The 27,249-nt window shown below is 40.0% G+C and overlaps 1 protein-coding gene across 5 annotated transcripts in view; it reads left to right on the top strand.

Annotated features, from left to right (window-relative positions):
• Positions 1-1,620: 1,620 nt before the first annotated feature.
• Positions 1,621-27,249, top strand: part of hdac7a (histone deacetylase 7a) — a 52,045-nt gene continuing 26,416 nt past the window's right edge. The window contains exons 1-2 of one of the 5 annotated variants that reach the window (XM_047593549.1): positions 1,621-1,777; positions 16,563-16,631. In XM_047593549.1, the coding sequence (XP_047449505.1) occupies positions 1,759-1,777; positions 16,563-16,631 (88 nt within the window). In that variant the 5' untranslated portion in view covers positions 1,621-1,758. Of the gene's footprint in view, positions 1,778-15,284; positions 15,479-16,562; positions 16,659-26,883; positions 27,096-27,249 lie in introns of those variants that run through there. The other 4 variants (XM_047593565.1, XM_047593574.1, XM_047593557.1 and 1 more) reach the window with 4 other exon arrangements.

Genomic DNA, 27,249 nt, shown 5'->3' with positions numbered 1-27,249 from the left:
TTTTAACACCCATCAGTCAGTGCGTTAACATGCAGAGCTTAATCGAGCTATGTTCGAATTTCGGCTTTCTGAATACAGTCCTGGTCCCTGTTTACATGCAATGGAGAAAATTGAATAACTGACGAGAACATGTCCTCCTCCTCCACACTAGGTGGCGATATGTATCTTTTCAGCGGGATAATACTATGTATAGTATGTAATACTATACATAGTACTAAATGTAATACTATAATATGGCCATTTTCCAGTTGTACTATTACGTCTGAAATAAACAAGAGTGGTTCATGCGGCAGACCAGCATTTCAAACAACAACCAGATCGTTAATAGTACAGCTCTTTTAATCTCCTACGTAATGTGCACGTTACTTATGGTGCAGGTAAGATATGTGCTGTCTCTCAGATGGCTCTTCTACCAGCTCTGTTTACCCGCACCTCCTTTGGCCATCAATCATTTCAATTTGCTGCTGCTAGTGACTGGAATCATCTGCAGCAGAAGCCTAAACTTCACATTCATCCCATTCTCCTCTATGCAAAATCTATGCATTTCCAACAATAATCTGTGATCATTGCACCTGTTTTTAATTTCTTTGGACCAGTATTATCACTTTTAGCTCATACTTTTGTTTTGTGTTGTTTTTGTATGTTGTGTTTTATACATTGTGTCTGAGTAATTGTTTCACTGTGACTGAATGTGTACATAAACATGACTGCATCGATAATTTGATCATTTATAATAGCGGCCATATGTTTTTTTCTAAATGAATGAGGCAAAACTCAGCCGACACGGCAGCCACTGTGACTCAGGACGGATGGTATTCACTCTGCCAAAGGAGTAAGGACACATGCAACTCAGACCACCTACAAATCTGGTCAGAGATCAGATCTCTCAAGTGCGATCTGAATGTGTCCTGGGGGTGTTCACACCTGTCCTTCAAGTGATGAATGTTAATACAATGTCTAAACAGGCCTGCAATTTTTATTAAATGGTCGGAGACACAAAAGAAAGAAAGAAAAAATTACTTTTCACATCCAGTTTTACACAAAAATAATACCAACATTTTTGACATTCATTTCCCCTAATCCCCTCGGATCTTTCTGGATGTGTTGTTTTCCTGTGGCAACAACAACAAAAATAAGCCATTTCTGTTGGCTGTTTCCACTATCATTGTTAGGCATGGGCTGCAGGCTGTGTTTTCCATGGTGGATGTCATTGTTTTTCACTGTCTGTTAATTATTTTTGTGCTGGTATTTCGCCTCCTCCTGATATAGTGTTTCCTGCTATTGTCTTTTTCTACCAGCTTGACTGCCTCTGGACTAGAGCCAGCCAGTCCCTCCTACCTTAAAATACACACACACAGACACACACACATGCGCGCACGCGCACACACACACATGCATACAGCTATGACTATGAACACACATACTCTCTGCTAACCCTTCCTCCTCTGGCACTTGAGAGAAAACACAATTCAGTGATACGGCAAACCAACTGTGTGTGAGGGAGGGAGAGAGTCCACCAGCAGGGTTAATCTCTCTCTCTTACTCTCTCCCTCTATCTCTCTCGCTCTCTCTCTCTCTACCTCAGTCTCTGCCTCCCTCTGTTGCCTTTTGTTGCGGCCCCTCACTTTCTCAACACTTGGACAGGGGGAACTGATACTGTGCTTGTGTGTGTGTGTGTCCTCACCGCTCTCGATCTCTCTGTGCTGAACTGTACATGAACATGACTGATGGGACTTTGTAACACACTGCTCACGCTGAATGTTCACAACACAGACTGGTAAGGCAGAGAGTTGTTTAAGTTCATAATAATGTAAAACTGCCAGTGTGTGTGCATGTGGGAAATGCTGCCTGGAATGCAGCAGGTTATTTATTTGTAAATGGTTGTGTCTTTGCTTGTGTGAGCTCAGATTTGATGTTTTTAGCTGTGTGAATTAATATGCTCGCAGAGGGTTTCTGTCCCTTGCTGTCTTTCATTTCACTTCTTCTCCTTATCCCCCTCTGTGCCCGGCCCAAGGTACTCAAGTTACCGGCTTCCTCCTGTTGTTATGAGCCCCGTGGTTTCTCTGCAGTGCTCTGAGGGCGCTCCCACGCTCTCCCAAAGAGAAAGAAAGGAAGGAAAACAACGATAACTATTTCGGAGCCACAAAAGAAGTGGGAGAAACATGCTTGGTTTCGCCCCACGTCTTCTCTCGGCTTCTACATGCGTGCTTTTGTCCCTTTAACACTGAGCAACTTAGAAAAATTTGTGTCCTTGTTGCCTGTCTGAATGTTATTTTTTTTGTTTTGTTTTCTGTACAAAAGTTTTCTCTTTTCTTCTAAGGTAGTGGGGTAGTTGAGGTGGTGAGAAAATTGGAAACAGAGCCACCCACAGTGGAAGTGAGTCAGCCCGGCATTTAGTGGTGTGTTGACTTTGGAAATGGCAGGGATTGGGGGTGGTGGTGCTGCCGGGGGACAGATGAAATTATCAGAAGAAGAGAAGGAATAACAGAGAGTGTCAGTTTGTTCATATTCAGCTCAGGGTCCCAGAATCTCACCAAAGTGGGAAAGGTTGTGAATAGAGGAGAGGAGAAGAGAGGAGAGGAGAGGAGAGGAGAGGAGAGGAGAGGAGAGGAGAGGAGAGGAGAGGAGAGGAGAGGAGAGGAGAGGAGAGGAGAGGAGAGGAGAGGTAGAAGCCAGAGGCTGTTTATAAAGGGAGGGAGCAGCTTGTGTCCATCTGGGACAATCCCAAGTGCTGAAAGCTTCCCCACCCTGATCTCAAACATCTCTTTCCCCCTCTTTCCCTCTGCCTTTCTCGTTGTCTCACTCTTTTTATCCTCCACAGTAAAGTACATGTGGATACATTTTGATTTCATGCAACTTGTTGCATTTGTACTTTCTACAGACACGCTTTCTGTGTTTATTTTCTCTTCCTGACAGTCTCTGCCTCTATCCCCCTCTCTGCTTGCATGCATGCTGCTTGACTTTATCTGCCAGCATGCTGCATGCAGTCGCCCCTAACAACATGTACAACACCATGCAAGAATATGGAAATGCTCCTCTTTAACTGTGTCCTGCACAAGAAATACTGTTATAATAATCTAAGACAAACAAGCTGTAGCCAAATGCTTTTGTATTCTCCTGAAGGAGAGGGGTTGGAACATTTGACACATTGAATTAATAACTACATACATATATCACCACCAGAAATGTACTACAAGTCTACAGGAGCATGTATAAGACATTTTACACATGTTCTCTTCCTCCCCGTCACCTTGTTTTTAATTAGTTGCTGATTCTTAATATGCTTCACCCAGAAACTGGACACACAGCCCAACACTAAGTCCTCTCCCTTTGTCTAGCATGCTTGACCTCCCTGCTTCTCTTCCTCCTCCTCTTCCTCTTCCCTCCCTCCCTGCCTTCCTCCCTCTGCACTGCCTGTGTATCCAGCGATAAGGGGACAGCGACGGTAGCACTTCCTCTTGCCACAGGAAGCAGGAAGTGTTAATTTCCACAGCAGCCTCTCCATACTCTGCACACAGTCTGCTGGGATACTCATTATACATGAACACACATTTAAATGCAGGCAGCACATACTCTCAGGCAAACTTGCCTAGGACAAGTGAGGATGCAGGCCTAGAAATGCATGTCTCGTCGATGTAGCTTGTGGTTTCACAATGATTTCAGTATGTATTTGCTTTGCAGCTGTGTTCACTGACTGACTTTCATGGGAAAGCACCTGGGAAGCAGCCCACTGTGTGTCGTTTTGACCTGGGGCATGGCTCACAGGTCAGGCCAGAGGATGACTGGCTAATTATTTCTCTCATCACAGTGTGTGTTTTGTTGTCACCCTCTTTGGCCATGGAGGCGCTGTTGAGCTTAGAAAAACACAAACAACCCTTCATCAACTAATGGATTCCAGTTCCACCGCAGGGTGGGAGAGTTGGGTGTCAGCAAGAAGGAGAGAGACAGAGGCTGAGCTAAAAAGAAAGTGGGTGAAGGCAGAAATTTGGGTGTCTGAGAGCAAGTAAAGCTTCCCGAAGGTGTGTTTTCCAATGAGAGAGCTTTACTTGTTTTGTTCTCAAATGAAGACTTCAAAATGATGGCCTTCTTGTGTGTTTTCAAATTAGTTCTGTCAAAGGAATTTACATCATGAGATGTTTCCTGTTTTTTGGGACTTTTAGTTTTAGAAAGTTTTTTCAATAACCTTAAAGAAAGCACAGAAACACGGCACAAGGCAGCAGTAGTGCCAAGAGAATTACACGTACACAGAGGAAATATTGGTTACAAACAATCTCAGACTCACTGACAGATGTTTTCACATGCTCCAAATTGGTATTAAAAGGACATTCTTTTTCCGTGTTCTTTTTTTTTTTTTTTAAATGAGGGATCTGTAAAAGCAAAGCATTTACAGTGCTTTCCACTTCTTTTGTGGTCTATTACATGTTGATGGCTTTTCTCTATGTGCATACTTATAAAACTGTATTTTATCATATCACATGAAATTCCCAGGAATTTTGTACAGTGGTATATCAACAGTCAAAAAAGTAGCAAAGTTGTAGTTTGTACCCACGATCCATTACCCTTGAAGATAATGGATGAAGCATTCTAGCTCAGTGTGCACCTTCAGTAATCAGTCATACACATAACTTTTGCAGAAAGGACAACGTGACACCTAAGAGTTACAAAGAAGGGAAAACAAAGAGGCCAGAAAATAACTTGAAAGGATACTAAGCGATTTGGGCGATTAGGAAACACTGGAGATGTGATCCTAAACTATGGCTGGGTCAGGGGTCAAGAGGGGTGAGGAGGTCAGAATGGGCAAAGCAGCTCTACTTAGAACAGGATATCCTGCGAGGAAAAGCCATCTGTCTCTCTCGCTCTCTCCCTCTCTTATTCTGTCTCTTAAATTCTCTCAGAGGGCCCATCAGAGAGGAGAGGTATAACCTTTCACTGAAAACCCTAGAGAAAACGTAAGTTCATCAGTCATCAGTGACAGACAGACAGACAGCACATAGCAATGCTTCAAATTCTCATCTTCCCAACAAATTCACGTGTTAATAAAGTGATGTATTGTGTGTAATCCTGTGCTTTAGTTTGTTGCTGTTTTCACCCACTTGCTGCAGTTGTTTCAGTGGCCAAGATAAATTTCCCTGGCAGACAATAAAAAATTATCTTGGTGTATGCTATCTTAACCAGACAGCCAGTGTGTGAAAATGATGAACCGTCCCTCTTTTGTTGTGATTGAAGCCAAGCTTAACAATGGTATCACCCACTGAATTCCAGGAACACTGATATAACAGTGGGCTTCAAAATTATTGGGAACAATTAAATTTATATTTTTGCCCGCTTGCATGATGTCTTTGAGCAAGAAACAGGCAGATCAGCTGAGGTGTTTGTTGTCTCTGCAGTTTTTTTTTTTTTTTTTTGTTTTTGTTTTTGGCAGTTTATCCAAGGTCACAAACTAATATTGTGGTCTGTCAAAACTTGTCTAATAACAGGAAACAACCCAAAACACAAGACTTTGGTTTTGTTTCTCCAATGCTGCTGACATCTCTCAGCCACCTTCTTTGTCACATGTCAATATGAAACCAGCAAAGAAGGGCAGTTAAAGACCCAGGGCCAGCTAGCATATTAAAACTGCACTGAAGCAGCATGACAGTAATAATCCATTGATTCAGAAAAGAAACTCTGCATTTTTGCTCATGTGATAAAGGATCATTTTATTCTATTACCAAGTGGGTGATTCCTATTAAACTTGGTCACCTTATTAAATTCCTATGACAATGATCTTTTGAGGATTTTACTAACTGCTGCAGCTGAAAAACTAACCATTAATTCACCATCTGGTCCAGGCAGCTGTCATGATAGTTCCTGTTATTTGTTTGCTTTATCATGGATTCTCATTTCCACAGTTTCATTCAATAAAATGTGATTGTGGAGGGAAAATAAAGCTCAACAACCTTGCAGACTATCGATTAGTCAGAGAGCCAATCCACCATTCACAGCCACTCGACTGGAATGAATGAATTTTTCTGTTTAATTTAAGGGTTGTGACTGATGTGACCAAACGTTAATACGTCTGTACCTACAAAGTTAATTGCTACTACCTGTGAATCAACCCATGAAAAACCAAGAGAAGACACATCAGCACACACAGCATTCTCAACAAAAAAGACTTAGCCAACCTTTAAGACAAAGGTAACTTACACTTGAGTTTGTTTACAAGAAGAGAGGATGGGGAAGGTTGTCTGTTGTAAGACCTGAACTGTTTCTGCGGCAGAAGAGGCTTCACTAACATAACCTGGTTAATAATAATCTGGTTGTCTGAGTGCACTTCTATTTTCAGTCAGATTTGTTGTTGGGATAGTACTACATTCCCCGATCCCAGCAATTGCGCAAGTGACTACATTACTAAAGGAACTAAGAGAAAAAAAAAATTAACAAGGGCTGCAGGTAGATTTATTTAAAAAAAAAAAATGCTAACCTGACAGGGTGACAGGTAAACCAAAACTGTTCACTAAACAGGCTACTGGTCCGTTGACGTTTGTTTACAGCACCCTCTTCATTTTATAATTGGACCAAAGATAAAATATCTGTGGGTGTGACGGCATCGTTATTTTATCCTGAACTGAACCTGAACAACTATCTTCAGTTTGATCAGGAAAAATAAAAATGCTGTTGTTACTTTATCATTTTCTACAGAATTCTCAAAGATGTGTCAGCTTGAAGTGTCAGACGAACAGAAGAATGTCAACCTACTTATTTTCCCCCCAGTGCAATAGTCATTATTCTCTCCATACACTGAATCATACTCAGTCTGATGTTCTCACATTCAAGTGCACTCTTAAGTGGGTGCTATTTTCCACGTGGAAACATTAACTTATTTTTTTCCCTATCAATGGTTTTCATGACACAAGTAAGAGACATTGAGAAAAATAGAATGAGAGTGAGTGAGGGATTGAAAGTGAGAGATGGGGAACGAGTGCAAGGCTATTTTTGGCCTGTCTGGGTGTTTCCTACACACACTCACGCTTCTCAGGCTTGTTGTTGTTCAGAATGGTGGGTGTTATAAGGGTGAGTTTTGGTTTGATTCAACTTTACTTTCTGTGACTTTGTATGTGTGTGTGTGTGTGCTGTTGATATCCTTAGGATTTTCCTGTGATTGCTATGGTTTCTTGCTGTGTTTTCAGCGACTTGCCACAACTCCAGATATCTTGAGGGTGGAAAAGGTCCTTAGACCTTCGTTAAATACTTAGCTTGTGCTGTTGGGAGGAGGCTTGGGGTCAGCCTCCCTTCACTTTCAATTTCACCAGATCAAACATCTAGTAAGGACTGTAATTCATTGAAATTCAAGTTCATCTCCATCTTTGCTGCTGTGTTTCTGCATTAGGATTTCTAGAGATCTCTTACAAGCCAAAACAAGTTTTTGTGGCAGGAGAAGTGTCTGTGTCCACATTTCAATGTTTTTATTATTATTATTATTTTAAGCTATTTGATTGATTGGTGCCTGCAGTATTATTGCTGACATTTAAGTAGATAATTAGTTATTCTACATGCCGCTGAAAAGCAGTCATACTGTTTCTTAACTTCACCTCTCGACATTGGTTAGTGATGACTGAACACTGACACAGTTGCTCTGTTGTGGAAAACGTCTGTCAGCGATCCATTGTGTTTCTGCAGAGTGCACATGTCACCAAGGCTTTCGATGTGACCGGTCTTTTCAGACACTTGCTCTGTAACTATTCACACACACACACACACACACACACACACACACACACACACACACACACACACACACACACACACACACACACACACCGTGGAAAACATTTTACTTGAGCCTCTTTAAAGAATGTGCAGTCTGCACTGGAATCTATGATTGGGTTTGCTTTTGTGATTACTCTTCATGGTGACTAATGTCATATTTTGGGTTAGGGTTAAGTACGTGCATGCATGTATTTGACTTTTATTTATTTAGTGTCATTAACCAATGTAATCTAAAATTAGACATTCTCTAAACCAATATTTCTGAGTAAATCTCATGTAGTGCACTTTAAATGAATCCTAAAATACATGCTTTCAGGCTGGAAAATACACTGTGATATGAAACTCGTGAGAAGTAACATTCAACTTTAAGGATTACAAAAGTCAGTCTTTTTATACCTTAACATTGATTGTTACCAGTGGAGAGTGACAGGAAGTGATGGGCTAAGATCACCCCAGGGGGCAGTCTTCAAAGGGCACAGGCTGGAATCTAACCGACAAACAAGTTGTGATGGAAACATTGTAATATGCTGAATGCATCTTGATTATGTATAAATTTCAAGGCTGCAATTTATGGTTATTATCATTATTTATTCATTTGCATGTTCCCATTAAATTTAAAAATGACGATTTCCCAAGGCCCAGTTTTGAGACCCTTGTTTGGATCAATTGAAAGCCCAAAGATTCCTCATTTACTCTCATACATGACACACAAAAGCTGAGTGTTACATTTAAGAAACTTTTTATTGCCTGAAAAATTATCAATTTTTGAATGGATTCATTGTTCAACTGTAAAACTTCTAAAATTCCAAACTCAATGGTGGACCCTTTTCCTGGCTAACCTGGTGATGAGTCCTGCCCAGCCAGGAGGTTTCACATGCACTTATTTATATGGCCACAGGAAGGCGCATAACTACTGAACTTGGTTGGTTTAAATCGCCATAAAACTGCTGAAGTTTTTTTTTTTTTTTTCTGGTGAGAAAGGGGTCATTTATGACAGAACTACAGAGAGTTAAAGAAACTCATGAGTTTCTTTATACTAGCTGGTAAGAGTAGCTGCTGCAACAGCTGCTGTTAATTTAACATTTTGTAGCTGTCTTTCTTTAGTTCTTGTGTTGTATGTTTCTCTGTGAGAGGGAGTGCAGCCAGTGTGGTGGATTCAGTTCAAAAGACTAAAGATTTCAGTGCATTTTCTGTGACATAATCACAATTTACATACTAAAGATGACTACTGTCACATTCTGGTCTTAACTGCAGTGAGTTTTGTCTGTGTTTTGTTTGCTGTGGCTCTGTCTTCAGTGAGTTCCCTCTCATGGAGGCTAAATGTGTTATTTTCCTCAATAGTAGCATTCTGCATATTTGTTACTTAAAATAACCCTGTAGCCTCCAAATGTTTCCCTCTGTGTCTCATGATGATCAACTGACCACCACAAGACTGAGGCAGACTTTCACCAAAAGAGCCCTCTAAACATAGGAATGGAATGTTTTCTGCTAACCATCACAGGTGCGAAACTAACAGCGCTGAGATTACTGGCAAAGGAAATTTTGTGTGAGATTCAGTACTGCAACTAACCACACCCTGTTACTCTTTTTCACTCAGACTCACACACATGTTCAAGTACACACAAATGCATGGCAATGTGCGTACATGTATATTCACATTCGCAATGCCTTATTATTTTCATCTTCTTTGTTCTTGTGTTTACTCAGCCCACTAAACATAATAAGTCTTTTCCTCAGTGTCTACCCTGCTCTTATTACTCTCTGCATTTATCATCCCCCTCTCAGTCTTCATCTGGATTCCCTGCTCTCCTTTTTCATGGCTTTTCTTTCTTTCCCATCATCCTGCTCTGTTTCTCCCCCTCTCGTCCACTCCTTCCTTTTTCTTCTTATGCAGCATTCCTCACATTCCTGTTGGCTTCTTAAGGGGAAGGACCCCGCTGGCAGACCGAGACCAAACATTATTACAGTGCTCTCGGCCTCTCCCTCTATTTCTCTCATCCTATCTCTGGTCTTCTTTCCCTTCTCTGCTCGTTATATCTTTCCATTCATGTTCTCTATTTGGTTTCCTTCATTCCTCCCCATTTATCTTTCTAATATCACTGCTGAAACTTCTTCCTTCATTTTCTCTAAAATGAGCTCCATTTTACAGCAGCTGCAAGTTTGGAGTTTTACTCTGTTTAAATGTTTTACAGAGACCACTGTCTCCCATAATTAGTGGAGATAAGGGTCATAGCCTTCCCTGTTACATAAAACAGGCTCATTCATGTTTTATATGAGTTTTTTTTTCTTTTTTAACAATGACTCACTGTTCACAGACAAAAGTCCAGACGCACATATCCCCACAGAAAAGGCTCACACACAGTCAGTTAGGAGTCTTCGAATGTTACACAAATCAGCCATACAAAATGAATTTTTGGTATACATTATACATATTTTTGGCTACACTGAGGCATTTGCAAAACAAATGATGGACACAGCACCTTCCACACCTTCATCAACTTAACTTCTGCTTCGTGCCAACAGTGAGAATTTCAGTTTTGCACATTGCTTTTTTGTTGTTGTTTAGTGTGAAGAAGAATCTTGTGTTGCTGGAGCACATTTCTGCAGGTGGGAGGCAGCTTTGTAGCACACAGTTGACCACATCCTGCCCCATATACTACTGACAGAAAGGCTTCATACGTCAGACTGGCAGTTTTCGGTGTCATATCAGTAAATTTTACAACTGAAGGATGTTTGATCATGTTTACGAATATCTGATATTGATTCTAATATTTTTGCTGATTTAGATTTTTCACATGTATCACAGTCCTGGGTTCCTAAAGGTTTTTTTTTTACATTTCTGCATTAGGACTCAAAATATCAGCAGATTGTCACACAGTCCTGAAAGTAGAGAAAGAGAACCCAAACAAATGAAATAGAAATATTAGACTTCTACGTATATTATTATATATTTACCAAAGTATTCAAGTATGTGAACCCTTGTTTTTGGTATCTATGTCACCCTGTTTTGAAGCAACAACAACAACAACTAATGTTTCCGGTAACTTCTGATAGAAACTTGGAGGAAATGCTTCAGTTCAGATGTTGGTGGGTTTCCTCAAATATTTCTCAATACTTCTATTGAATTAAGATCAGGACTTTGATTTGGTTTTTTGACTCCAAACTTGGCTTCTCATTTAAACCAAGCTATTCCACCTTGGTCTCACCTGTCCACGAAATATTTTCCCAATAGTCTTGAACACATGATTGCAGACAGACACAAGTGTTCTTTTTGGAGAACAGTGTCCTCGTCACCCAGCCATGCACACTATGGTAGTTCAACGTTCTCCTATTAGTGGATTTAGTCATCTTAAATCTCCTCCATTTGCTCACGATCTGTATGACGGTGGATTTATGGATTCCAAACTCATTACAGATCGTCATCAACCGCTCCTTTTCTGAGCTCATCAGAAAGCTTCTTTGTCCATGCCATCATAAAACAGATAAGACTGTGACAAATTTCTGATCTTTTAATCAAAGCAGGGCACTAAACAACACCCGAGTCTCTAATTTGACTTTGAGACTAACTTGTAATCCTTTGTTAATTACACATATTTACAAATTATTAATTTTCTTGAATCTTTCTTTAATCTTCAATAAATGCACACATATAATATTTTGTGTTTCATTTGTTTGGCTAGATTCTCTTTGTGTACTTTTAGCACTATAAAAATCTGCTGATGTTTTGAGTGATTTCTGTGTAAAAACATAGAAATTCTGAATTCAAAATTGTGAACAGCGCACTAATTTTATATATATTATTAAATTCCTTCAGAATGTTTGACCTATCTACACAGAAATGACAAAAATCATCAGTGAATTTTTACAGTCCTAAAAGTGAAATGGTCCAAACTCTCAGTAATCAGTGGATAAAACACATGGACACCAGTTGTTTAAAACCAAACTGTTTTAATATGAACTGGATTATTGTTTGTGGAAAATACCAACTGACCAGTTCTGCACTGACTGAGAGTGTGTCTGTGTATATGTATGTATTCCTCTCTCCCTGTGGGCGGTTGCCTGCTGCGCTGCTTTTCTGTCACCCTGTGGTTTTGTTATTTTGAGCTTGAAACCGGATGTGATTCAGACTGCATGGTAGATTGTGTAATTGAATGGACTAACCACATACATACACATGCACAAAAAGCACATTCTCACACACATATACACTCATGCACACACACACTTTGTGTCGATGCAAACAGAAAACACGCAGAATAGTCTCTCACACGCGGCTTTAGAGTCCTGCACACCCACGCAGTGAGGGTTTCTGGGAACGGTGCTGGGTTCCCCCTGTTCAAAGAGGCACATGAGGGTGAGCGAGCGGACGATGGAGCCCCAACAGCAGTAGACAGACACGCTTCTTGGTTTCAATATTGGTCTGAAACATCAGTTGTTGACCTTGCTGACGGAAAAAAGGATAAAACGCACGAACTAAACGCTAGTGCTCTGTGGAAACAAAGGGACGGTTGAAAGTGGGGAAAAACACAGAGAAGTGCTAGTGAAACCCATAAGAAATGTCAGTTTCTGATATAAAAAACAAAAACGCTACAGTAAAGTGTTAATTTAGGAGGGAGTACATGGAGGTGGCAAAAAATAGAAAGACAGAACATTTCAAACATACTCCGTGCATGGAGTCATATTATTACTCATCTTTGTTCTCTTCTAAATGGGAAATTTTCTCTTTGAAGTGAAGCTTTTCATTCCTAAAGACTCTGTGATTTTTCTTTTTTATTATTAATCCCAGGATCCTTCTTTTATACTAGTTTTCACAGTTTTTCGAAATGTAACTGTGCAGAAATTATAGATTTTACGATTGCACAACATAGGTCTTCTTATTTATTTTTAAGATTTCTTTATCTTATTTTATTTGACTCTTATTCTTGTGTCTAATTCTGGTTCATATATGTTCTTTGGTATCTTGGGACACTTTGACAACCTTGTGGGGATCAATAAAGTGATCTTGAATCTTGAGGACTTATATGCTCGTGACCAACGCATGTGCTGTGACACTTGGAGGATGTAGGTAAGACAGCGTCTTCTCTATCGGTAAATTGCCTCTTGATTCTGAGAAGACTTTGGACCAGAAATCCTGACAATACAATGGTCCTACGTCACGTAAGTTACCACAGAGATGTACAATGTTATGTAGAGGTGCGGCCATGCAAGTTGCATGTGGCTTACGCAGACAGGATGCTCTACTTCCTCAAGCACAGGCCCTCTGTTAGGTGATCTGGCAACAAGCACGTATAGATTTATACCTGCAACACAAGAAAACTGCAAATAATATACTGCCTTCACTGCTTGTGGAAATTAGATGTCACAGAGTTTTATGATGCATGATTGTCATTAATCCACAATTTCAATGACAAACGAAACATGAATAAATCAGTAACTGAGTTTTGACTCTGATCTATGTGATAGAGCAGGGAGAGGTTTCCAAAACATTTTTTGCCATATCTGCAGGTGTTTCAGTGTATGTTTTATGGGTTTGGTTTGTGTTGTTCTGCTCACGTATGGCACATAGAGGTGCATTCAAGGCCACTTGACTCAATAGTTTGAGACTTTTCCAGGAATATCTTGTAAGTTGATGTAGCAATAAAGATGAGGAGGTTGTGTAACTGGACCTCATTCAAGATAGATGGTCTGTGTCTACGCCTATAATGACTTACCTTTTCTTGGAGATTATGTCAGCATACAAAGATGGTGATGATGATATATTCAGCGTGTGTGGAGAGTTTCAGTCATTCTGTAGAGTAAAAAATCTACTGTTATTATAACTGGTGAGACATCTACAGTAACAGCAACGTTCAACAATAATTTAATTATAGGGAGATAAGATGCACCATTCTTTTATTATACAATTGTACACAACAGCCGACTGTATATCAGACAACACATACTCTAAGAAAGCTTTTAAATGTTTTTTTTTTGTTTGTTTGTTTGTTTTTATAAAGTGTTTCAGATTGGTTTCTTCTTTTTTTTATGCATTGAACAGCATGCTTCATTTCTATACCTTCATTAGAATATTTAAAACACAGTGCATGAAAGCAGCCACTCACACTGCCATAGACCATGAAAGTATTTGGTTTCAAAACATATGTGTTTTACTTTTTAATCCTACGTCACATGAGCAAATTAGGTTTAATCCCACAGAACTCGACTTGTTTCATTCTATGAACTGAAAGTACTGTACCCAGAAAAGCTTTTTGTACAGTCGGGTCCACTATATATGACATTGTAATTAAGCCCACAGAAACCATTCTTAACATTTCCTCAGGAGGGCTTTTTAGCCGATACTGTTCAGGAGTTCTTAGCTTTGAACCCCAGTGCAGATTTATCACCAAGTGTTCAGAACATGTTTTTCACTGTGCTCTTCCAAACAGAACACTCAGAAGTTTTATACTGAATTGTGAAAAGCAATGTTTGTTTTCAGTCTGTAAAATCAGATAAAAAAAGCTCTCATTGAACAACTGTTGGTCAGAAACTTTGAAGTTCAGAAGTTTGTGAGATGGTTGAGAAAAACATATATTTTCAGAGTGCCGTAATTTAAATTTACTGTAATTTCAACCAGACACAACTGACAGGAAGTCGGTATTCAAAAGGAAACCAAATCAGGTTTGAGAGGGTTTGTTTCTGAGAAAATATTTGCTGCTTTCATAGGTTATCATCTGTGCATAAGCTCTTTTCATACTTCTGTTCTCAGTTGTTTCATTGCACATTAATTTAACTGGTGCTTGATTGTCCAACATTATACAACAAACATCTGGAGAAATAAATAATTGTTCATACTTGCTATGTAAGTTATGCAACTTGTTATCTATGTTTCATACTCAGAAATGAATGGAAAATGCAAATAACCACAGTAGTACCATGCTAATAATATAAATAATACCAAAAAGATGCCAAATTAGACTTACACAAGTCAGTCAGGTGGTCTTAGAAGCTCCACAGTAATATGCTTTGACTTAAAGGGTGATCATCCCGCCCAAAAAGTAAATAAAAGCAGTGCAGGTTGTTTGTCATTTTGAAAAAAACTTGAAAAAAGTGAGAACTGTCTACATGTAAATGATCAGCACCGTGAATTACTTTAAAACGTGAGGAGTTTAAATCCTAGCACTGAAGGGCTAACCAATCCATATTTTTTGGGTTCCTCTTAATGACCCCTGGAGATTCATATCCCTCTAACCTTGGAGGTTTTTGACAGCAGATGGAGCCACAGTCTTGGGGCCATTTTTTTATTTTGACACAAAGTACCAAGTCTGCGAAGACATGGTTAAGAGTGCTTGTCCAACTTATGTGAAGCCGTGCGCCGAGCGTGCACCCGAATGGAGTGAGGAAAACAATAGTCTTGAAGGTCCGTGTGAAGTCAAGGCTATTTTTGGTGGGGCCCGCCTTGCCTGCTATTTCTGTCAGCAGGAGAGCGAAGGGGAGGGAGCAGCACTTGAGGGGCCGGACTTTCTTTCTGCAACTTGCCTCCGATAAGTGTCTTTTCTGTTCCTCCTCTTCTGTTCTGGCTTTACTGACAACTCCAGCGGATCTCTCCATCATCAGACATTTTCGCTCTCTTTGATGCACAGCGACGTGTGTAGCGCACCAGAAGACCGACTCGATATAAGTTGGATTATCTTTGAGGTTGTTTGGACTGTTTGAAGAGGCTGTTAGGTGGGAACGGTTGCTGTCTTATGAGGTAGGAAACGCTGACGGTGACAAGATGCGAGCAGCGGTAAATTCGACATTTGTTCTTAAATGTTTCTTTTTATGTAGGGTCTTCACACTGCTGCCTAGTGACAGTGAATGGAGATGAAGTACCTGCCCAGGTGCTTTAATTACACACAAGCGCATAAAATAGAAACACGTCAGTGTTTTACTGATGTCATTTGATAACCCGAAAATAATACATTTCTGGTGTGGCTGTTTTAAACTTTCTTAGAATGGTACGTGCGTGTCTGCGTCTCTGTTTTACCGTATTCCTGAAGTAACAGGCTTTTCGTGAAACAGAACCACTCATAAAGTATAGTCCATCTAACGCAGAGTGCAGTTGAAGCGTCGTACATCAGCAGAAAAGGCAGAACACTCTTTGGCTGACTTCCTGAACAAAATAATAATATTTTGTTGAGAGCTTTTGAGGTCTGGGAGTCACACATTCCCTATTAGTCACTTCCCCAACTATAATTCTAATAGCATAGTCTATTCATTTGGCGCTTGTGTTTGACCCTTGTAAATTGTTATTTTTTTATTTATTTATTTTTTTTCACCTGCTGAGCAGATGTTTGCTAACATCAGAGTTCAACAGCGACACGTCCACCACACTCACTCACGCAAATGGTACTGGGACAGGAAACATTAAGAATTTTTAACCTACTTTTTACCTACTTTTCTGTCGTTTGTGGGGGTTTCGTCTTCTCGTTTCAGTGTGTGTAGTATATTTTTTTGTGTGTTTTCCATCCAAATCTGGGTCAAATATTAGATTACCCCAGGAACCGCTCAGATTGTACCCAGCTCTACATATCAGACGGTCAAATCTGCTAATACACCATCATATTAGATCACCTACAACTGCTGTCTGCCTGTGCCCCCCCCCCCCCCCCCCCCCCCCCCAAAAAAACAAACAAAAAAACAAACAAAAACAAAACAAACAAACAAACAAAAAAAGAGAGACATAGTCTGCAACATTTTGTAGTGACATCCAACTGGAGCTGGGTTGTCTGATTTGTTTTTATGTTGAGTGCATAAGCTGCATGCCACTAATTTTTTTCTGTTTATCTTTGCAGATGGAATCATCACCTCTGGCAACATCGTAAGGACAGACAGACGGGACAACTTGCTCCATTCAGTGGCAGGTTGGACTCCTAACCTCTAAAGAAAATGTACTAAATACCAACTCTGATTTAATAAGTGGTTGTGTTAGGGGCTGGTAATATTTTACCTAAACCTCTTGAAGTTAGGCCACAGCCGCCAGCACTTTAACATATGTGTGGAAAAATGCTGCAAGCCGACAGTCAGCCCGCTCAGGACTTCATCTTGTCTACTTAACAACATTTTTTTTTTCACACAAGCATGACACAGTTTGGGTGACATAGGTTTTTCCAGTGTGGCAGGCAGAATGACCTAAGCTGTTTGATTCTTAGAAAAGTGCAGTAAAGCGCAGAACAGGTGTTAGCCTAGTTGTAAAGGCTACAAGGCATGCTGTGTTTTTCGTGTGTGCTTGAAAATCTGTTTTTCTGCAGGTCACATAGAAGTATAGTTGATTATGTGTCACACAGTCCTATAAAAATGTGTGAAAGTTAAATTTAACGCATGAGCTGTTTAAGGTTTTGTAACGTCACAGAAATAACAAGTTGCGGTTAGTTCCTTAGTTCATTAAAGAAAAGGTTACTACCAGTTCTAATGGGTGTAGCATGAAATAGTGCCAGAATATAGCATAGTATAGTGGAGGGATTCACTTCACTTTTCATTTCGATTTCACTTCCTTGATTGGGTAATTTTAAAACAGTGCAGAGATTTGCTTAAAACTGCTCTTTTTTGATCAACATGAGAAACATGTGGATCCATCTATATCATTCTTCATGGGACTGTCTCCATTTACAATTAGTATGATGTGAACTCAAACTAACCCTGAGAACCCTGTTTCAGAATCTACTTCTCTTGACAACAAAATAAGAAATGAAGACAGACATGTTTGATCCCAGGCTCTTCATGGCCTTTCACTTCGTAAAGAATTCTGAAATGTCCCTGCAGGTCAGCTTGCTTAATGCTGACTCACATGGGAAAACTGATGTTTTTTTCTTTAACCTGAGATCAAAACAGACTGATCTACTGCTCCATCCGTCAGAAATAAGTCACCCGGCTGTTTCTTTGTGTCCTGCCTTTGAGTTTAGATTAGCATTCTCCACTGTGAAGCATGCCTGTGTGATCACCCTGTGTAGGATTACAATGCATGACTCTCTGAATGGAGATCGGCTCTCGCTGTGCCAGGCTCCGCTGACTGTATGCTAACCAAGAACCCACTATGTGCCCTGTGTGTGTGTGTGTGTGTGTCTGTGGAAAAACCCAGTGAGGTCATGGCCGCGGCTGCAGAGTCTGGTTACAGTTGTGTTGTCCACGCAGGGCAACTGACACTGGCTCAGTCTCCTTTGTCTTCTCCTATAATCTCTCTCCATTCTGTCTCTTATACACACACACACATACACACTTAAAAATACACACACATAGCCTCACTTTATATCATTTCTACTCTTGAGCTGAGTGACTTTATGCCCGGCGTCTCTGGAGTCGGATATTGGTTAGCAGTGTAAGGTGGCAACAGTCTGAACCAGATGTGTAAAACATGTGAAACCACTGTTTTAAAAGGATCTACAGCACAAACAGCCTTTTAAACTACACAGACTCCTAGAATAGATATGCAGGTCACAAAACATACTTCCTACTGGCTGAGTAATCTTAGTCTTGGTTCTTCTGTGTTCTTCCCAACACTAATTAAGATATGTCTACCTGGCATATATATAATAAGAGCGTTCACACCCTCCCATGCCGCACTGAAGTCCTCCCTTCCCGCACACCACCCTGCGGATGAGTGGCACGCAACAAAAGAAGGGGAATGAGAGCTTTCATATTTGTTTCATTTCTTAGCTGGTAGGTTGACATCTAAATACTTAACTAAAGCACAAGCTATAGTTTTTCTCCTATAAAAAACAAGACTTCAACCCTGATGTCATCCTCTCTGTCTTTTTGCTCCCGGACATCGTGAAGTTGTTGAATCCCAGCCGCTTCCCCCTGAATATATTGACATGTATGTAGTCATCAATCAGACTGTTTTAACCAGATATATTATGTTGATTTTAAAACTATGGGGCCCATTGAGGCCAAGCTGCAACTCAGACATAAGCTGTGCAGTCTTAGTGGTAATAAAAGGTAGTAATAGTAGACGGCGTTGAAGGAGGTGGCTATTTTTGCCCTGCTGAACAAATGGCTCAATTGTCCTGCCTGTAGGTGCATGAAATCACTTGATATGTCATGGGTAATGTTATATAATACTCTCCAAGGGGCCCCTTAGGACTGTGGGTGCGTGTATATGTGCACAGTTGTCCACTACATTTCTGTTAATTGTGTATGTATTTTGCAGTTTCTCAGGGACAAGTCACACTTATTTGCAGCATTATGGTCCAAACGTTCACAGAGACAGCATATGAGAGTGTATGTGGTGTAGCCTGAGGTTATGTCATCCTTAATGTTTTATTAGTGTGTCAAATCAATTCATTTTCTATTAACCTTTGGGCTAAAGGCGCCTTGCTGTGGTCAGCTGGGTAACTGGTCTGTTACTATCATCCCCCTCGAGACATCATCCTTTCTCTACCTGTCACACATGTAAGCACATGTTTGTAAATGCTCTTAATCCAGTTTAAATTTACGATAGTGAATGGGATTCTTTTTTTTTTAAGAATTTATTCTTGTGGCATTTTGGAAGGGAGAGCCTTTCATTTCCCCCTCAGTCCCACCCACAGCACCAGACCAGAAGCCTCGGATTTAAAAAGGCATGTTTGAGCCTCCGGTGACTTACCTGTTGCTGCTATTGAACCTTTCATGAAGGATAACACTGTAGATTTAAGGCTTAGAGGCTTGACAATATTAATACAGAATACTTCAGATCAGATGCTGGGTCTTTTTCAGTTTTTTTAAGTGGTGGAGGCTTGTTAAGGACTTTGACCAAAAGGAATTTAAAAGAAACATTTATTCAGAATTTAAATGGAACTTTTTAATTTCTGTTTTACAGCTATTTTTGTTTCAGATATACCATAATCTTTCAGATCGTTGATATGACAGTGTGATATCTAATACTGTGGAAGACCAGTTTTGGCCACATTCATCAGTCTGGCCTCAGTCACAAGATTTCCGAACCAGACTCCTCGCTGTATTTTGATATTGTCTGACCTAAAGCCGCAGCACAGAGTAATGATTCATCTCACATTTACTCCAGATCACAGAGGTGACTGACACTGACCTCAGATCAGATAGCTTGTCCTGGGTGTAATAGGAGCTCTTCTCATCAGGATGGACTCCTGACTTTACATCTGACTCTCTCTGTTTCTGTCTGTGTAATGAATTGCCTTCAGTGACGTCCTCAGCTTCAGGCTGACTTTACCTCTATGCAGTGGAGGGGGATAATAACACAATACTCTACATAATACATGTTTACATAGTATTCAGTCAATCACACAAGCACACACACATTGACACAACTGGGTGTTCAGTGTATTGCTCAAGGACACTTCGGCATATGGCACACTCCGGGGACCAATGTCTGATTTCACTGAATTATATACACAGTGTCTCGGTGCTTAGCGCTGATGCCTCCCAGCAAGAAGGTCCGGGTTCGAGTCCAGCTCGGGCCTTTGTGGAGTTTGAATGTTCGCGTGGGTGCTCTCCGGGTACTCTGGCTTCCTCCCACCTCCAAAGACATGCTCGTTAGGCTGATTGGTGACTCTAAATTGACCCTAGGTGTGAGTGTGAGTGCCAATGGTTGTTTGTCTCAGTGTTAGTCCTGTGATAGGCTGGAGACCTGTCCAGGTTGTACCTCGCCTATCGCCTAATGCCAGCTGGGATAGGCTCCAGCAACCCCCATGACCCTAGTGCAGGATTAAGCGGTACTGGAGATGAGATGAGAAATCCAGCAAATTAAAAATCTGAGCATTAGATGTTATTTTCTAAATTATTGACTATTTAACTTCATTTTTATGCAAAGGAGATTTACATATTTTTTCAGAATGGATTTTGGTTTGTCCATGACACATTTCTGTGTGGATTCCTTTTTTTGTCCACCTCAGTGTGCGTGTGTTCATCCCTGACCGGAGTGCAGAGCATGTGCAGGAATGTTAATGTCTTCTTCCTTTGTTGTCTGTGCAGACAGCTGAGTGTGACGGTGCATATTCATGAAGCTGCTTTCCTGGAACATGTTAACTTTTACCAAGGAAAGAACATAGATTAAATGAAAATAGATGAAATGGCAACTCAGCCAAAGGAATCAAGAGATATTGTGAATCTCTTTCTCAACTGGTTTTGTTTTCCTACAGTTTCATTTTATTTATCCTACATTTCTTGGATAGATGAACCAAATAAGAAACTGAAATCAGATATGGAGATGGATGTCGATGTCAGCAAATCCCATTTTACACATACAATTTATTAATGTTATGCAACAGCAACAGGAAACAAAGCTGTCGACTTCTCTGGTTGTCTGCCACATGAACTCGTTACACTCTTCCAAAAAAACTTCCATATGAACTCCTCATGTAGTTAAGCATTGCATCTAAAAAAACTTAGAAAACCACAGAAAAATGTACTTTACTAAATTAAAGATGTTAAGAAACTTATAGAGTTTAATGCTGATGTGTCTGATAGGGAAAAAAATATCCTTAGCTTCATAGATATATTGAAATTTTACTGTATGTTTTTATATATGATTGGGAATCTTTAGTTTAGTTAAATAAAATCTCCCTGCATGCAAGGCTTCAAGTGTGATGGGCAGATATGTTCTGTCTTATCAGAAGAGAAGCCTTTGCTGCTGATTGTATGATTGTTTTTTTTTTGTAGCTACCAATCTTTCAACCACAGGCTCTCCCTCCACCACAGGTTATCAGTGTGTCCGTCACTGCTGTTTTCATGACTCACCGTTTTCACCGCTGATAACCTGAAAGATCGTTAAGTTTATTTGAATGAATTTCCCTTTGAGTATTGCAACGTATTTGGGAACAGACTTAAATAAGAGACACAAGTGCAGTAGCATTTGCTTATCTGCTCTGGCATTGTGTTTACAAGTGGTGTTTATTCTGTTCTTTTAATGATAAGGTGATTTGGGATCCGTGTGGCTGTGTGACTGTCAGAAGAGATAGAAGGGAGACCCCTTTGAGTGAGCTGCTATTGAGAGGCTTTATCTGTGTTGGAAAATGTGGAGAATGTGTTTGATGTTAAGGAGAGCAGGAGTGTGTGAGAGAGAAAGAAAACTTGGATAGATGTGCTGCAGGATGAAAGTTAATTTGATGTCTTGAAAAGAAAATTTGTTTGCAAATCATATTGTAGTTCTTTGCTGTTTCCTCTGGTGCAGCAGGTTTTGTAGTGACTATAATATGCTTTTAGATTTCTGTAGCCACAGCCACAGTGAAATAAAACTCTCTAGACAAATATATCGTAAAAAAAAAAAAAAAAAAAAAGACTTAGAACACTGATTTAAAGTTGCACTTTCCTGTGTTACTCTGGGAGCTGCCCAGTACAACCAGTGATATTGTTGGCTTCTCCGCAGCTGTTTTGCATCAGCTGGAGGAAGCATTGATTTGCTGAAGGGCATTTCCACAGTGCTTGTGTCTGTCAGTTGTTTAAGTCTCTACATTCCCAACCAGCGAGACATTGAATAAAATAATTAGACACTAAATGAGACCTCACTGTCTCAAGATGTTTGCTGGCAATCAAGATCTTCGAACTCTTGTACAGAATGGCATCGGGAAAGAGTTCTTCTTCTGTTTATTCTATATAAAACAGAAACCGTGCAACTCTTTTGTCCATCTGTAGCCTAGAACAATATATTATCGGATTACAGCAATCTGCAATCATTGATGTAGAAGATTTTAATGCAGGTAGGTTTGTTGTGCTAAGCCGAGAGAACTGAAGGCAGGAAGCAGAGATGAGAGGTGAGGCCCTGAGTGGGTCGGAGACATGCCTGTAATGTGTAAGCAGCAGAAAGAGGTTTGACTGTCATTTGTCAAACAGGACAGCACACCTGGTGTCTCCTCTCTAAGAAGTCAGAGGAATTCACATAATGAATCGCTCTAAAGTTTCCAGCTTCAGGCGCATTGCAACACCAAGTCAAGCAAAAGATGAGAGAATTACATCGAATGTTTATGTATTGTGTGTGTGCGTGTATTGTTGGCATGTAGACCTGGTGGAATCTTAAAACACCGGTTTAAGTGAAGCAAGACAGGATGTAATGAGTCATACTATCTTACATAGCAATCATAAATATCTCTAAGAAAAAGGAGCCTTTTAGAAACCTGTAATTTTATAAAAGCGAAACTGTGGCTTGTGATCATCTGTGTGAAATGTAGACAGTGTTGTCCAGGTGTTTACCTTGACCCTAACTCAAGCTAGTAATCAAAGAGAATTCACTTTATTTACCATCTTAACTGTGACAATATGCACAACAAGGTCAGATGCTTTTGCTAGGCCGACTTCCCCCGCCCACACATTTTTTGTGGTGGAAAGTTGGTCTGGAGTCGCTCTGTTGAGACCTGTTTATGCTCTGACAAAGATCTGCAAGACAAATCAATACATCTTTAATGCGATGATGGAGAGAATAGCAACAGCAACATAGTCATACATGTCATCTGGGTGCCATGGAGTTGAATTTGTTTACAACAAAATTTCTTTGATTGATTGTTCGACTATACATTACGGGCAGTATTTATTTTACTCTGTTTTTTGGTTGGAAAAACTCCTCATAATGTAATCCAGATGATGTGTTATCAAACTCTTATTTTGATTAATTTGTGCCGGTCTCAATTATAGCTCAAAGATAGCCTTTGCCTACCGTTGATGCATGCCTATAGGAAGCCTTCACATTTCACCCACATCATCTGTTCCACTCTCCAGTCTGCTGTTTAATCCAACATACACCAGCTCTTAAGTAGACCCTTCAGCAGTTTGTTTTTGCAGGTATAGTACAGGCCAACTCATGGCACTGATGTCGCAATTCATCATTCTGATTTGACTTGTGTCTGGTTTTGATTTCTGGGAACCTTGTTTTTTTAATTCTAAATCCAAGTTTAAATACAAAATTGAAGACTCTTGTTTTGATGGAACTTGTCACTTCCTTGCATGTCAAACTCTGATAAATATATAAATGGAAAAGTGCATCTAACTGTTCATTATACATATTGTGTCCTGGTGAGTACTATTGAACATGGCAGGGGATTTTTGTGTACGTGAGTGACAGGCATTACATTCTGAAAGCATAAAATCAATCTGTCTTCTATGATTTTACTCTGATTTTTTTTTGATCTTCCAGAGACCCATGGAGAATTTAGATTCCTCTGCTGTCCTCAATTAGCACTGTTCTCAGTCCTCATTTTGCTGCCCTCGTCACACATGCATATGCACACACAGAGCAGAGGGTAGTTCTTGAACTTGCTGACAGCCACACACACTACCATTTACACTTGAACACCCAAGTATGCACCAACAGAGCAAGACCATAAATATAGAAATAGTTTGGCGATGGTTGTAGGCCAGCGTGTCCACGCACACAAATACACACGCACATGCACACACACACACACACACACACACACACACGCTTACACAAACCACAGTCTGGCCAGCTGCTCTGGGAAGACGAGAGGTCTTGAATGGGAGTGACAGCTGTGGATTCCTCAGGATGAAGGAGGGAGAAAGATAGGAGACAGAAAGAGTAAGCCAAGGAGGGAGATAAGTCTCAGAAGGAATGACTGCGTTAGTGAGGGTGAGTGGGGAAGAGACAAGACAACGACAAAGAAAGAAACCGATTACATGCAATGAAAGAATACAGTTAATTAATGAGAACATTACTGATTTATTTTCCTTTTTTTCGTTGATCAGATTTCCATTCTTCAGACTGAGTTTTTGATAAAGGAAGTTTGAACCTGAAAGTTGAAGTACAGCACTGACACCATAGTGGTATCCTTTCAGTTATCTGTGGACTATATCTGTCTACAATTATATTTGCTCCTTAAATTGTAAAATGTCATATATTATTTGACTGAAGAATGTGGGTAATCATTTCCTAGCAGAATGAACAGCACTTTGTTTGAAATTTGATATAATGCATAGTCGGTTCTAAACTACAGAGAGAACAAAGAGACACAGAGAGCTCCCAGAGTAAAAGAACATGTGATTCTAACTGTCAGTACCAGGCTATTCATGGAGATCCTGTGTTGCACAAGACTCATTTAGCAACTCTGTGATTTTTTTTTTTTTTTTTTTTTTTTTTTGAGTACACTTCAATATCCTACACCTTGTGTCATGTTTGATTAATATTTACAGTTTTGTTCTACATTGAACACTGATTGCTATGAACTACAGTAAATCATGGTTTATTGATAAGAGCTATCAAAATGTAATCTATAAATTCAATTCAATTCAATTCAGTTTTATTTATATAGCACCAATAACAATACAAATCGTCTCAAGACGCTTCACAAAAACCAGCCTGCAACCTCCAGAGCAAGCCTGAGGGCGACGGTGGCAAGGAAAAACTCCCTTTTAACAGGAAGAAACCTTGAGCAGAACCCAGCTCAAATGTCTGGTCAATAGTTTCCAGGCAAAACGCTTCTCGGTAATCAATGAGCTTTAGAATTCCACATGAACAGATCATTGCTACGAACAAATAACAAAGAATTCAGGAAGTATAACAGTTGCTGTGGTTGATCAGATGGAAAAAACAAACTGCACCACATACAGAGACAAGAATGTCCACGAACAGAACCTCCATTGAGAAAACAGTAGCAGTGACAGGCGATCTCTGCAGAAACACCTGACACTACACTCCAAACTAAAGCAGAAACGATGCACCTGAATTAGAAACAGTGCACTTAAATTTTTGCGTTGTATGCTCAATACAATGTCGCTAATAAATGTAGTTGCTCAGTTATGTCACATAATCATGACAGCTTTCAATGAATAGTTCTGTATTGTGTCCCTTTTCTTGCTGATAGTGTTGATTGTAAATCCCCATAAATGTTGTAATAATATATTAATAGTGTGTAAACTTGATGCACACACATGCGTATATTATCAATTCATTGTCCCACAGAGAAATTATTCTCAATAGTACATTACCTTTGCCTCCACGTCACATAATATACATGTGAGAATGAGACTAAGATTATTTAAATAAATGGTGTTTTTTTTTGTTTGTTTTTTTTTATAAAATGAAAATGGAAACATTTCCAAAACAAAAGTTGACCCTCTTTAAGATGTACAACTGCAACCTGTGTCCTCTCTTAATAGAATATGATTGGTAATTTAATTCTTTTATTTTTTATTTTTTGACCCGGCCTGCCCTATCTGCAGATTAAACTCGGCTTGTATATGGCTGATGTGTAAAGAAAGGCAGCGAAATTCCATTTTCAAGTAGCGTGGCAATGCTCTGATCTTTGTCCAAACCATTCACTCCCACAAACAGTTGAAATAGGTAACACTTAAATTGTTTGTCAATAGTTGACTTAGTGGTTAGAGTAGTTTTCCATTTTCCTGTAATGGATGTGTTTGTAAGCAAGTGTGTGTTCATTCTACATGAGTGTGTTGCTTTCAGGGCCACTGTTAGCCATTAATCAGAGATGTTAATGGATGTCAGAGCTCTCCGCTTTTACATAAAGGAACAGTGATTTGGAAGTGTTTGTGCTTTGAGAAAGGGAGAGTCAAAGGGTGAGTGACACACCACAGTTGTTCAATGTTATTCACTCTTACTTGCATTCGAATGTGCAACTTTGCTGCTGTTGAGCTCAAGGGCACTGTGGCAGCAGCGTCGTAACAAAAGCAGGGGGAGGGGAGGGGAGGAAATGGGAGTCTAAACTGAGCACTTAAAACAGGAAGTCACCCTGGTTCTCTCATTGTTATGTTTTTATAGACTCAACTTCCTGCCGACCCGACCACCCTTGTTGCCATGGTTACAGTCCATGTTGTTTATGGGATGGATTGTAAAGATCCATCAGTGGCAAAAGCTAATGGTCTTATGTGACCAAAGTTTGACACTTAAGCACAAAATTGTACATTGTAACAGAAGATGAAATGTTCTTGCAAAAAGTCTAAGTTTGTTAGGGTAGCCTTAAAGTGCCTACTGTTGCATCATTAGAAGTCTGATGATGATTATTCATCGTATTCATCTTTGTCAGCACATAGTCTGAAGCTGATTTTGACCTAATTGTCTCTTAATGTTACTCCCAGTCTGTCTTAAATGTCACTCTGTGCAGCATTTAAAATAAGCTGCAAAACATATTTAAAAGACAGTTCTGTCTTTAGATTGCAGGCCCCGTCCCTCTAGTGTGGGAATGAAATGATGAAATCAACAGTTTGACAGAGTCAACAAACTTAAACAGAGAAAGAGAGAAGGAGGGTGGAGAAGACAGAGAAGGAGTTAAAGAAAAAGAGGATGTGGCCGACAGTAAAAGATGACTGGAGGGGAGTGGAGCACTCTGTCTAATTATAGATCCTGCTGTGAGTTGGCTGAGGCAGAAGTGCTACTGGGGTTTTCACGTAGCCGGATATTTACAAGATCAACACGGGTATGTGCCTTTGACTTTGACTGTTTACTCCATGCATGTATGTGTGCATATGTGTGTATTTCTGGGACATGTCTGTGGACATTTATATCATGTGAATGGGAGGTGGAACTTATTGTAAAAATTCCTTGGAAAGTCAGTACTCAAAGTCTGTGGT

This window comes from Mugil cephalus, chromosome 1 (genome assembly GCF_022458985.1).
Source record: "Mugil cephalus isolate CIBA_MC_2020 chromosome 1, CIBA_Mcephalus_1.1, whole genome shotgun sequence".
Lineage (NCBI taxonomy): Eukaryota > Metazoa > Chordata > Actinopteri > Mugiliformes > Mugilidae > Mugil > Mugil cephalus.
This window is presented reverse-complemented; position numbering and strand designations above follow the sequence as displayed.